The 13209-nt window shown below is 36.4% G+C and overlaps 1 protein-coding gene across 5 annotated transcripts in view; it reads right to left on the reverse strand.

The window, feature by feature from the left end:
- The window catches only part of TRAK1 (trafficking kinesin protein 1), a 353264-nt gene that overhangs the window by 36418 nt on the left and 303637 nt on the right, over positions 1–13209 (reverse strand). For 3 of the 5 annotated variants that reach the window (XM_053714338.1, XM_053714339.1, XM_053714341.1), the window contains one exon: positions 11233–11562. In XM_053714338.1, coding sequence (XP_053570313.1) covers positions 11233–11562 — 330 coding nt within the window. The remainder of the gene's footprint in view (positions 1–11232; positions 11563–13209) is intronic. The other 2 variants (XM_053714340.1, XM_053714342.1) reach the window with 1 other exon arrangement.

Here is a 13209-nt window from a genome sequence, read left to right on the forward strand (position 1 = left end):
TCCCTGATGGTTGATGTAAGCTACAGTCGTGATGTTGTCCGACTGAAACCTGATGAACCCCCGAGTTGTCAACTGGGGCCAAGCCAGGAGGGCATTGAGAACTGCTCTCAATTCCAGAATGTTTATTGGCAGGAGACTCTCCTCCTGACTCCATTGTCCCTGAGCCTTCAGAGAATTCCAGACGGCACCCCAACCTAGAAGGCTGGCGTCTGTTGTTACAATTGTCCAGTCTGGTCTGCTGAATGGCATCCCCCTGGACAGATGTGGCCGAGAAAGCCACCATAGAAGAGAATTTCTGGTCTCTTGATCCAGATTCAGAGAAGGGGACAAGTCTGAGTAATCCCCATTCCACTGACTTAGCATGCACAATTGCAGTGGTCTGAGGTGTAAGCGAGCAAATGGCACTATGTCCATTGCTGCTACCATTAGGCCGATTACCTCCATGCATTGAGCCACCGATGGGTGTTGAATGGAATGAAGGGTGCGGCAAGCACTTTGAAGTCTTGTTAACCTGTCTTCTGTCAGGTAAATCTTCATTTCTACAGAATCTATAAGAGTCCCCAGGAAGGGAACTCTTGTAAGTGGAACGAGTGAACTTTTCTTTTCGTTCCATGTGACCTTAGAAATGCCAGTACTAACTCTGTATGAGACTTGGCAGTTTGAAAGCTTGAAGCTTGTATCAGAATGTCGTCTAGGTAAGGAGCTACCAAAATTCCCAGCGGTCTTAGTACCGCCAGAAGAGCACCTAGAACCTTTGTGAAGATTCTTGGAGCTGTAGCCAATCCGAATGGAAGAGCCACAAACTGGTAAAGCCTGTCTAGAAAGGCAAACCTTAGATACCGGTAATGATCTTTGTGAATCGGTATGTGAAGGTAAGCGTCCTTTAAGTCCACTGTGGTCATGTACTGACCTTCTTGGATCATGGGTAAAATTGTCCGGATAGTCTCCATTTTGAATGATGGAACTCTTAGGAATTTGTTTAGGATCTTTAAATCCAGTATTGGTCTGAAAGTTCCCTCTTTTTTTGGGAACCACAAACAGATTTGAGTAAAACCCTTGTCCCTGTTCCGACCGTGGAACTGGATGGATTACTCCCATTAACAATAGTTCTTGTATGCAGCGTAGAAACGCTTCTTTCTTTGTTTGGTTTGTCGACAACCTTGACAGATGAAATCTCTCTCTTGGAGGAGAGTGTTTGAAGTCCAGAAGGTATCCCTGAGATATTATCTCTAGCGCCCAGGGATCCTGGACATCTCTTGCCCAAGCCTGGGCGAAGAGAGAAAGTCTGCCCCCCACTAGATCCGATCCCGGATCGGGGGCCCTCAATTCATGCTGTTTTAGTGGCAGCTGCAGGCTTCCTGGCCTGCTTGCCCTTGTTCCAGGACTGGTTAGGTCTCCAGCCTTGTCTGTAGCGAGCACCAGATCCTTCTTGTTTTGGAGTAGTGGAAGATAATGCTGCTCCTGCTTTGAAATTCCGAAAGGAACGAAAATTAGACTGTCTAGCCTTAGGTTTGGCTTTGTCTTGAGGTAGGGCGTGGCCCTTACCTCCTGTAATGTCAGCGATAATTTCTTTCAAACCAGGCCCAAATAAGGTCTGTCCCTTGAAAGGTATATTAAGTAATTTGGACTTCGAAGTTACATCAGCTGACCAGGATTTTAGCCACAGTGCTCTGCGCGCTTGAATGGCGAATCCGGAATTCTTAGCCGTAAGTTTAATTAAATGTACTACGGCTTCCGAAATGAATGAATTAGATAGCTTAAGTACTCTAAGCCTGTCTGAAATGTCGTCCAGCGTAGCTGAACCAAGATTCTCTTCTAGAGACTCAATCCAGAATGCCGCTGCAGCCGTGATCGGCGCAATGCATGCAAGGGGTTGCAATATAAAACCTTGTTGAACAAACATTTTCTTAAGGTAACCCTCTAATTTTTTATCCATTGGATCTGAAAAGGCACAGCTATCCTCTACCGGGATAGTGGTACGTTTAGCTAAAGTAGAAACTGCTCCCTCCACCTTAGGGACCGTTTGCCATAAATCCTGTGTGGTGGTGTCTATTGGAAACATCTTTCTAAATATTGGAGGGGGTGAGAACGGCACACCGGGTCTATCCCACTCCTTAGTAATAATTTCAGTTAGTCTTTTAGGTATAGGAAAAACGTCAGTACTTGTTGGTACAGCAAAATATTTATCCAACCTACACATTTTCTCGGGTATTGCAACTGTGTTACAATCATTCAGGGCCGCTAACACCTCCCCTAGTAAAACACGGAGGTTTTCCAGCTTAAATTTAAAATTTGAAATATCTGAATCCAATCTGTTTGGATCAGAACCGTCAGCCGCAGAATGAAGCTCTCCGTCCTCATGTTCTGCAAGTTGTGACGCAGTATCTGACATGGCCCTAACATTATCAGCGCACTCTGTTCTCACTCCAGAGTGATCACGCTTGCCCCTTAGTTCTGGTAATTTAGCCAAAACCTCAGTCATAACAGTAGCCATATCTTGTAATGTTATTTGTAATGGCTGCCCAGATGTACTTGGCGTCGCCATATCGCGCACGTCCCGAGCGGGAGATGCAGGTACTGTCACGTGAGGCGAGTTAGTCGGCATAACTCTCCCCTCGTTGTTTGGTGAAATTTGTTCAATTTGTACAGATTGACTTTTATTTAATGTAGCATCAATACAGTTAGTACATAAATTTCTATTGGGCTCCACCTTGGCTTTAGTACAAATAGTACAGGTCTCATCTTCTGAATCAGACATGTTTAACAAACTAGCAAATAAACTTGCAATTTGGAAATACTATACAAGTAAAATACAATGAAAAAAACGAACTGTGCTTGAAAAGCACTGAATATCAATCAGCTTTGTAAAACAAAATGCAACTTAGCAAAGGCTTGTACCCAGTAGCAAGAAATAACTAACCCTGAGGCATAAAAAAGTTAAAGAATAAACGTTTTTTATCACAGTCAACTACAATCTTACAGCTCTGTTAGATTACTTCCCTCAAATTAGCTTTGAAGATCCCTGGGTTCTGTAGAGATAAACCGGAACATGCAGGAAAAAACAATGAACTTTTGACTGAAATTTTTGATGCGTAGCAAAAGCGCCAAAAAAGGTCCCACCCCCTCACACACAACAGTGAGAGAGATTAAAAACTGTCATAATTAGATCCAGCAACTGCCAAGTGGAAAAATAGTGCCCAAACATCTTTATTCACCCAGTACCTCAGAAAATGAAAACGATTTTACATTCCAGCAAAAACGTTTAACATAATTAAGAATTATTAAAAAGCCTGTTGTATTTCTATTAGGCTAAAATCTTATATACACAGTGTAATTCCAGTGAAGTACCATTCCCCAGAATACTAAAATGTAAATTATACATACATGATATAATGTCGGTATGGCAGGATTTTCTCAGCAATTCCATTGTTAGAAAATAAAAACTGCTACATACCTTTTTGCAGAATAAACTGCCCGCTGTCCCCTGATCTGAAGTTTACCTCTCCTCAGATGGCCGAGAAACAGCAATATGATCTTAACAACTCCGGCTAAAATCATAGTAAAAAACTCTGGTAGATTCTTCTTCAAACTCTACCAGAGAAGGAATAACACACTCCGGTGCTATTAAAAAATAACAAACTTTTGATTGAAGAAATAAACTAAATAAAATCACCATAGTCCTCTCACACATCCTATCTAGTCGTTGGGTGCAAGAGAATGACTGGGGGTGACGTAGAGGGGAGGGGCTATATGCAACTCTGCTGGGTGAATCCTCTTGCACTTCCTGTTGGGGAGGAGTAATATCCCAGAAGTAATGATGACCCGTGGACTGATCACACTTAACAGAAGAAATAAATTTATCAGGTAAGCATAAATTATGTTTTCTCTTGTTAAGTGTATCCAGTCCACGGATCATCCATTACTTGTGGGATACCAATACCAAAGCTAAAGTACACGGATGATGGGAGGGACAAGGCAGGATTAAGCGGAAGGAACCACTGCCTGAAGAACCTTTGATTGAAGAAATAAACTAAGTATAAAACACCACTCTCCTCTTACGACCTCCATCTTTGTTGAGCGTTGCAAGAGAATGACTGGATATGACAGTTAGGGGAGGAGCTATATAGCAGCTCTGCTGTGGGTGATCCTCTTGCAACTTCCTGTTGGGAAGGAGAATATCCCACAAGCAATGGATGATCCGTGGACTGGATACACTTAACAAGAGAAATATATATATATATATATATATATATATATGTGTGTGTGTGTGTTTATATATACACATATATATATACATACATACACATACAATTAAATTTATATATAAAATAATAATACTCTAAGCATATATCAACCTTGGAAGTTAATTAGTAGAAGTGAGGAAACAGTGGAAAAAAATAAGAAAAAAATAATATTCAAAGAATGAAATTTGTTGATCAGTTGCAAGCTCTTATTTTGCAGATCCCCACAATTTATATCAAAAAGTTTTAAAATCGCATACAAATGATTGTAGATTTAAATACGTTCATTAGACATGAAGGCTGCTAAAAGAATGTCAGCATTTGAAGCAGAAGAATCTAAAGCAAGGGGAAAAAAACAGTTAAATCTTAAAGTTGAAAGAGCAGAGGAAGTTGAAAAACAAATGTAAATAACATTGAAAAGATAAACTGGATAGGATTCTTTAACATGATGAGTATGTACAGTATACTGAACCTTTATGGTGATGTTTGTTGAACAGTTTTCAGGCGACTCAAGTTCAGCCAATTAAAAACCATGAAACTTGTATGTCATGTCCTGATTCATCTGTCTTGGTTAATCAGGAGGAGTCTTCAGCTTCTTTCATCATCAAGCGTCTACTTCTTAACGCTACTTCTGCTTATGTGCAGATGGTTACACAGATGTGAGCTAATAAATCCGAATATTGCTCTATGTCTTAGACCCATTGATGGATAACTGTCTAACACAGATAAAGCTTACAATTCTAAACAACTTTCAAATTTACTTCTGTTAACAATTGTGCTTAGTTCTCTTGGTAGCCTTTATTGAAGGAGCAGTAATGCACTACTGGGAATTAGCTAAACACATTGGTAAACCAATAACAAGAGGCATATATGTGCAGCTACCAATAAGCATCTAGACCCCACCTCCTGAGCCTATTCAGATATGCTTTTTCCACAAAGGATACCAAGAAAATGAAGCAAATAAAATAATTGAAGTACATTGGAAAGTTGTAGGCTTTATTTGAATCATGAAAGAAAAATATTGGGCTTCATGTCCCTTTAAGGGCCAACATATAAATGAATGACTGTTAAACACCCAAATGATTATAATGTCTAATGACACAGAGGATATAGGTAAGGATGCTGTGTAGCCCCTATTTGCTGTTCTCCCCTCCAGATGATTCTTTTCAGTTTTGGCCACCCTGAAACACATTTGTAGTTATGCTTTTTCCAGGATGGAACAAAACTTATGGCAAACACTGGAGCACACTTTTAGTTCTGTTTTTTTCCCAGGGGCCACAAAAACAAATGCAGAGGGCCGCATGAGTCCCTTGGCTGCCAGTTGGCCATCCTTGCCTTAGACAAGAGTTACTATAGAAGAGGATATAGCAAAGGTTTGCAATATTCTGTACATATAATGTATTGGATTTAATAAAATATAAAATATCTACTGGAAGATCTTAGTAATCGTAATACATTAAGTAAAATCAGACAGGGATACAGCATGATAAATATACCATAGGTGCAACTACTGGAAGATTACATTTAGATTTGCAATTAATATCATTATTATTCATATTATTTGAATTAAATAATATTAGCATTTTACGCTCCCTACATATCTTTTATTTGCATCTAAAAGATGTTTGTTTGTTTTTTTTAAATGTATTGCAGATTTTGTTTACTTTATGTTCATAGGTTGGGAAAAATATTTTAATTTTGATCATTTTAGGTATTTCAGTGTCCACTAATAAAGAAGACAGAGAGCAACCAGGCCTTAACGGGACATAAAACACTAAATACATTTTATAAACATAGTATTGAGGGTATTCCCCACCTCCTTTTAGTCATGGGTTCCGCCATGTTGAAATCTGCCTTTCACTACATTCAAGTGCTGATGTTCAGCAACTCTCCTTCCGATACCTACAGCGTAATCTAGGTTCCAATATGGCAGCACCCATAATTAAAGGGAGGTGCATGACATTTAGTGTTTAATGTTCCTTTAAGGTCCAGATGTACACAGACATTCATTTCAAAATTAAATAAATTAACACTAATTATACCTTTTTCATAAAAAAAAATATGTTTAACATGTTTAAATGATGTTCCTTCATATGCAGGACTAGCGGGATTGTTATTCTATACATGTGTAACGTATATAGGGTTGCCACCTTTTTCTGGAAAAACAATACCCGACCATGCTCATTAGCATACATTTGCATAAATGATTATGGCTTGGAATGATTAATGATTAAACTAGTTAAAAAAGCAAAAGTTGTTCTCTAAGAACGTAGAAGACTCTATAGGGAGACATGGGTCCCCAGAAAATGATTCATGATGATTTGGAGAGTTGCCCCATATGTTAGGGAGCTATTCAATAGACTTACACAGTTACTGAAGTAATCTGATTTACTTTTTAGTTGTCTGAATATGACGATCAGGTACAAAAGAGAAATAGTTACACTCTGGACCTGAAAGCGACCATTTGTGTTGTGCCCTATACAAGAAGCTGTTTAATTCTGCATCCGTCCGTATTGCTACCTGGATATAATCACATGGAAACGATTGTTTTAGAATGTAACTGAACCACACTGCTAATTAGCTTATATGTTTTTAGACAGAACATGAGTGGTTATAAGTTAATTTATGAAATTCACAAAAAAATTACCATATAATAATTAAAATTCGTCGTTCTTCAAGTATTTCTTAGGAAGAGGCGTTTTAAGTAGTTTGTCATAGTTGCATACTCTAATGAAATATAACCCCACATTTGATTACATTTTTATGAACATAAACAAATGGCTTTGAAAAACAGAATTATGGATATATTTACATTATACAATGTGATTCAAGGGACATGGAAATAAAAATGTTGCTTTTATGAGTCCAATAGGAAATATAATAATAATAAAAAAAATTTCAATTTACCTCTATATGAGTTCACATCACTCTTTGAAACTCTTTTTTTCCATGAAAGCATACTGAGGTAGACTCAGGAGCATGCACGTCGAGCACTATATGATAGCAGTGATTCCAACAATGTTATACATATAGTTTATAAGACACATGCACGCTCCTGAGCATACCACGAAAAAGCGGTAAACTTGATACTAGAAGTGTTTAATTGTATGCCTTATCTGACTTATGAAAGTTTAATTTTAATTTTTAAATATCCCTTTAAGTAGCTCTTTTCCATTTTTAAAGTTTGCTTTTATTAATAATAGATGTATTAATGTAATTATTAATTAACTTAGATTTTTATAGCTTTAGTGTGTGACTCAACCAACTTGTCATCAACAAAGCACTGTCCTAAGTTTGAAATGCTATAGTTTGCTTTTTAAATATTTGCCTGCAGAATGGAAAAAATGATCTTATATAGAAACTACAAAAAAATGCCACTGGGTCCGATTTATTAAAATAAAAAATGGTCTCAGGTATTAAAATATCTTGTATTTGTGATAATGACAATAAATATACAATCACATCAGTAATAGTTAAACCATACTTATCAGACAATATGTGGAACAATTTGATGAAAAAAAAATAAAAAAGAATTATAGGTGAGAACAAGTTTAAAGGGACATGAAACCCAATATTTTTCTTTCATGATTTAGATAGAGAATACAATTTTAAACAACTTTCCAATTTACTACTATTTAATTTGCTTCCTTCTCTTGTTATCCTTTGTAGGTAAGCTAGGTTCTAGCTGCTGATTGGTGGCTGCATATATATACTGATTGTCATTGGCTCACCCCATGTGTTCTGTTAGAAACTAGCAGTGCATTTCTGCTCCTGATACCAAGAGAATAAAACAAATGAGATAATAGAAGTAAATTAGAAAGTAGTTTAAAATTGTATTCTCTATCTGAATCCTGAAAGAAAATTTTTGGGTTTCATGTCCCTTTAAGGGATATGAAAACTCAATTTTTTGTGATTCAGACAGAGCATACCATTTTAAAAAAAAGTTTCCAATGTACTTCTGATATCAAATTTGTTTTGTTCCCGTGATATTCTGTGTTGAAGAGATACCTAGGTAGGTGTCTGAAGCACTACATGGCAGGAAATAGTGCTGCCATCTAGTGCTCTTGTATATGCATAACATTCTAGCAAAACTGCTGCCATCTAGTGCTCTTGTATATGCATAATATTCTAGCAAAACTGCTGCCATCTAGTGCTCTTGTATATGCATAATATTCTAGCAAAACTGATGCCATCTAGTGCTCTTGTATATGCATAACATTCTAGCAAAACTGCTGCCATCTAGTGCTCTTGTATATGCATAACATTCTAGCAAAACTGCTGCCATCTAGTGCTCTTGTATATGCATAATATTCTAGCAAAACTGCTGCCATCTAGTGCTCTTGTATATGCATAACATTCTAGCAAAACTGCTGCCATCTAGTGCTCTTGTATATGCATAATATTCTAGCAAAACTGCTGCCATATAGTGCTCTTGTATATGCATAACATTCTAGCAAAACTGCTGCCATATAGTGCTCTTGTATATGCATAATATTCTAGCAAAACTGCTGCCATATAGTGCTCTTGTATATGCATAACATTCTAGCAAAACTGCTGCCATATAGTGCTCTTGTATATGCATAACATTCTAGCAAAACTGCTGCCATATAGTGCTCCAGGAATGGGCCGGTTCTGAAGCATATGTCCCTGCTTTTCAAAAACAGATACCAAGAGAACGAAGAAAAAATTGATATTAGAAAGTTGTTTAAAATCACATGCTCTGTCTGAATAATGAAAGAAAAAAAATTGGGTTTCATATCCCTTTAAATGATAATTTCAATTTCATACAAAATTCAACGTAGGCCTTCGTGAAGGGTTGTATAAGAATTAAGGGCAGTTTTTACAAAACGCGTTTGTGCAAAAATAAAGAAGCCGTTTTTAATAAGTGCAAAAAAGTCCATCATGTATTTGCTATGTACACATAAAAAATATATTTATATAAAATTTGGCACCACGTGGTAACTAAAATACATTCATGATCAAGTATTTCTCAGGATGAGTGCTTTGAAGTGCGTGGTGTAAGGCAAACAAGTAAATAAGCAAATAGAGAAATAATTAGCTATATATACATACTCCAATTATGCACTGTGCCTAATTTATATAGAATGGATTGCAACAGTATTAAAATGCTTTTTTTTATTTCACTGGACTGTTCAGTTTAGCTGTTACTTACTCATACATGGCAATGTGGCTCGCCTGGAAGTTTTCCAAGACAACCTGACCCAAAGAAATCCAGTTCTGAATGAACGGAATAGATAAGTTTAATGTGACTTGGGGATGTTCTTTATAATGCATAATAATGATACGGCCATAAAGGGATATTTACATTATTATGTAATATGCTTCATTATCTTGTTATCCTTTGTTGAAAAGGCTAAAGGCTCAGGAGCCGCAATGTACTACAGTTTGCTATCTGCTAATTGGTGGCTGTAGAAATATCCCTCTTGTCATTAGCTCACTTGATGTGCTCAGCTAGCTGCTAGCACTGCATTGCTGCTCCTTTCTATCAAGAGAATGAAGCAAATTTGATAAAATAAGTCAATTGGAAGGTTGCTTAAAATGGTATGGTCTATCTGAATCTTTAAAGGAAAATGTTGAGTTTTATGTCCCTTTAAAGGGACACTGAACCCAAATTTTGTCTTTCATGATTCAGATAGAGCATGCAATTTTAAGCAACTTTCTAATTTACTCCTATTATCAAATTGTATTTATTCTCTTTGTATCTTTATTTGAAAAGCAAAAATGTACGTTTAGATGCCGGCCCATTTTTGGTAAACAAGCTGGGTTGTTCCTGCTGACTGGTGGATAAATTCACCCACCAATAAACAAGTGCTGTCCAGCATACTGAACCAAAAACTGTCTGGATCCTTAACTTAAATTCCTTCTTTTTCAAATAAAGATAGCAAGAGAACAAAGAAAAATTGATAATAGGAGTAAATTAGAAAGTTGCTTAAAATTGCATGCTCTATCTGCATCACGAAAGAAAAAAATTGGGTTCAGTGTCCCTTTAATTATATGTGAAGAAAATATTTTGACTGGGATCATCTTAAAAATCAAGACAACAATAGATAATCCTGATAATATAACTAGCTGGGTCATTAGTGGGTTAAATTGATTAAAAACTAAATTTAGAAACACTTTGTCCAACATACATTAGTTCATCATGAGTGTAAACAAGGTTTTATATGTTCATTTCTACTTTAAACAATTACTTAAGAGCGTAGACATATTTATAGGTTTTGGTAGTTATTAAATAATTTTGATATAAATTAACAATTGTTTTTCCCCATCTGTTTGCCCTTACATTAAAAAATACAAAAAATTGTGCTATTTTTTTTTTTTTTTTTTTAAACCGTACATACAATCCTTCATTTCTTTGGTCAACAGCTCTAGATTTTGCAGTCTAACTTATTTTAGGTATTACGAGTTTCCACCAATGGGAAATGGAACAGTGCTTAAAAAAAAATCAAATATCATATTTTACAGAATTACTTAAAAAATAATTACAGTATTTTACAAAATGTCAGGCTAACATCTAATCACCATTAGCCAATATTGACAGGTACCCTGGAACATGAAATACGACCTGCTGGAACTTTGAAACCAGTTATGTATAAAAAAAACACATAACTGAAATAAATGTACATTATAAAGCACCTAATAGTCTATTTACATCCCTGGGTGCACACAAGAATCTTCATCGGAACCCTGCATAGGCACTTGTTATTTGCAAGACATTTTCTTTTAGCAGTCTGTCTACATGGCAAAGGAAGTATTCTTTCCAAACATTGTATAAACAACAACAAAACACAAGTTTAGGGTGATCTGCTTAATAAGAGACATGAGTTAGTAAAAAAAGATTAGCTATCATATGATGTGAGTTTGTGAAAGTTACATGTGCAGAAATGTTGTGGTGCAGAGGTGAGAATGGCCCAGCACTCATAATCTTGTAAAGGTGTCCATTTTACAGGACGTAAGGATGATCCCTCACCAGACCCCTCATCATCTTCTGTTCCTGGCTCTTGCAAATCCTCTGGGGGAGTCTGAGAATGGCCTGGACAATTCTTGCTGTCTGATACAGTCACTTGTGCTTTAGACCTCTCACCTGAGGCCTCTGAGTGATGGACGGGAGTCGAGGTAGTTAAGCTCTTGAAAGCAATGTCACCTGTCTCGTCTTCTTCAAAGTCAGCGAAACAGTAAACATCCTCATGGTCAACATCTAGGGTCCTGAAGCCCTTGGTGACAACACCAGGTCTTGGATCTAGGATACCTCCGAGATGGGGTTGTGCCAATTGCTGCCAGTGATGTAAAGTTGCTGAACCTAAAAAGTCAAAAATATAAGGTAAGCCAATACATATTTCTAAAGGAGTCTAAGCAGGATGTTAATTAATAGACATATGTAGTATAATCTACAAAGTCAGAAGTCAAATTATAGTAGGAGTTGTTTCCTGGATTTGTTAAGCCATGAAACACAGCACTAATAAAAGGGTATACACTAAGACAAACAACACTGTTAACTACAAAATACTAAAACTTTTTTTTCTAATTTGGCCACTAAAAAGCTCAGGCATCTAAACACGCCTTAACAGGGACAGTAAATAATTTGAGACTATAATTTAAAATGTTTGTGTGTAGTAAAAAAATACTTTCCTTATTATTTTGCCTCCTTTTCCTGTAATTTAAGTCTGAAAATTGTGGGTTTTCAACTTCTCAGAACAGGAAGTAAAAATGACAGACTTCATAAGCCTAACTTTGCCACATCGGTCCATAACTGGCTTCAGCAGATATTGTATTATAAGGAACTGTAGATTTGTTGTATCTTATTTTGTATGTTAAGAAAAACAACATATATTTTACAAACAAAATGACAGTGGCTAGCTAGCTATGCACCGGTAACAGACAAATGTTTGTTATCGTCCAAATAAGGCAAATAGTGAGAGGGATTTGCCTACTGAAATCAACTACACCAAATAAGGGGTTAATGTATTAAAAAAAAAAAAAATCACACTTGGCATGTTAATTTATTGCAAGACTGAAGGGAAAAAACACTTGTGAAGTTGTGAAAACAAAGTGTTACTGTCCTGTTAATAACTATATATTAATCCATCATCATCTAGATGACCCATGACTGCTGAATTATGTTCTGGAAGTTTGTTGGAGTGTTCGTTTGGTCGGCACCTTACTTTTTATAGATTGCAATTCCTGGTTCTGACCTCATCATTATGTAATACCCAAATTAGCGCTTTCTGAGCGACAGCCCTTTTGATATAATTTTTTGCCAGTTTCTTGATTACAAAAATGTAGTAGTACTTGGGTAACTAATATAAAAATACAGTAGACTAAAAACAATGCCAAAAGTTTCTACTTTAAAATAAACTTTACCAAATCTACTTTTTAGATAAACACATTGTAATCAAACAAATAGAGTTTAAAAAGTATGTGCCAATCAATGTGGCTTAAAGGGACATGAAACCCCAAAAAATGTATTTCACGATTCAGGTAGAGAATACAATTTTAAACAACTTTCCAATTTACTTATATTATTTAATTTGCTTCCTTCTTTTGTTATAGTTTGCTGAAAGGTTTAGCTAGGTAAGCTCAGGAGCAGCAGAGAACCTAGGCTCTAGCTGTTGATTGGTGGCTGCATAAATATAACGGTTGTGATTGGCTCCCCATGTGTTCAGTTAGAAACCATAAGTACATTGCTGCTCCTTCAACAAATGATACCAAGAGAATGAAACAAATTAGATAATAGAAGTAAATTAGAAAATTGTTTAAAATTGTATTCTCTATCTGAACCATGAAAGAAAAAATTTGGGTTTCATGTCCCTTTAAGGGAATGAAATGAATAAATAGTAGTGCCAGAATGGTTGTTCATAAATTAATGTGACTGATCCTGCTATCCTGTAGGACAGTGTTTCTCAAATCAAATCCTAAAGTAATGCTAACAGACCAGATTTTTGAGTAC

The sequence above is a fragment of the Bombina bombina genome, chromosome 5 (genome assembly GCF_027579735.1).
Source record: "Bombina bombina isolate aBomBom1 chromosome 5, aBomBom1.pri, whole genome shotgun sequence".
Lineage (NCBI taxonomy): Eukaryota > Metazoa > Chordata > Amphibia > Anura > Bombinatoridae > Bombina > Bombina bombina.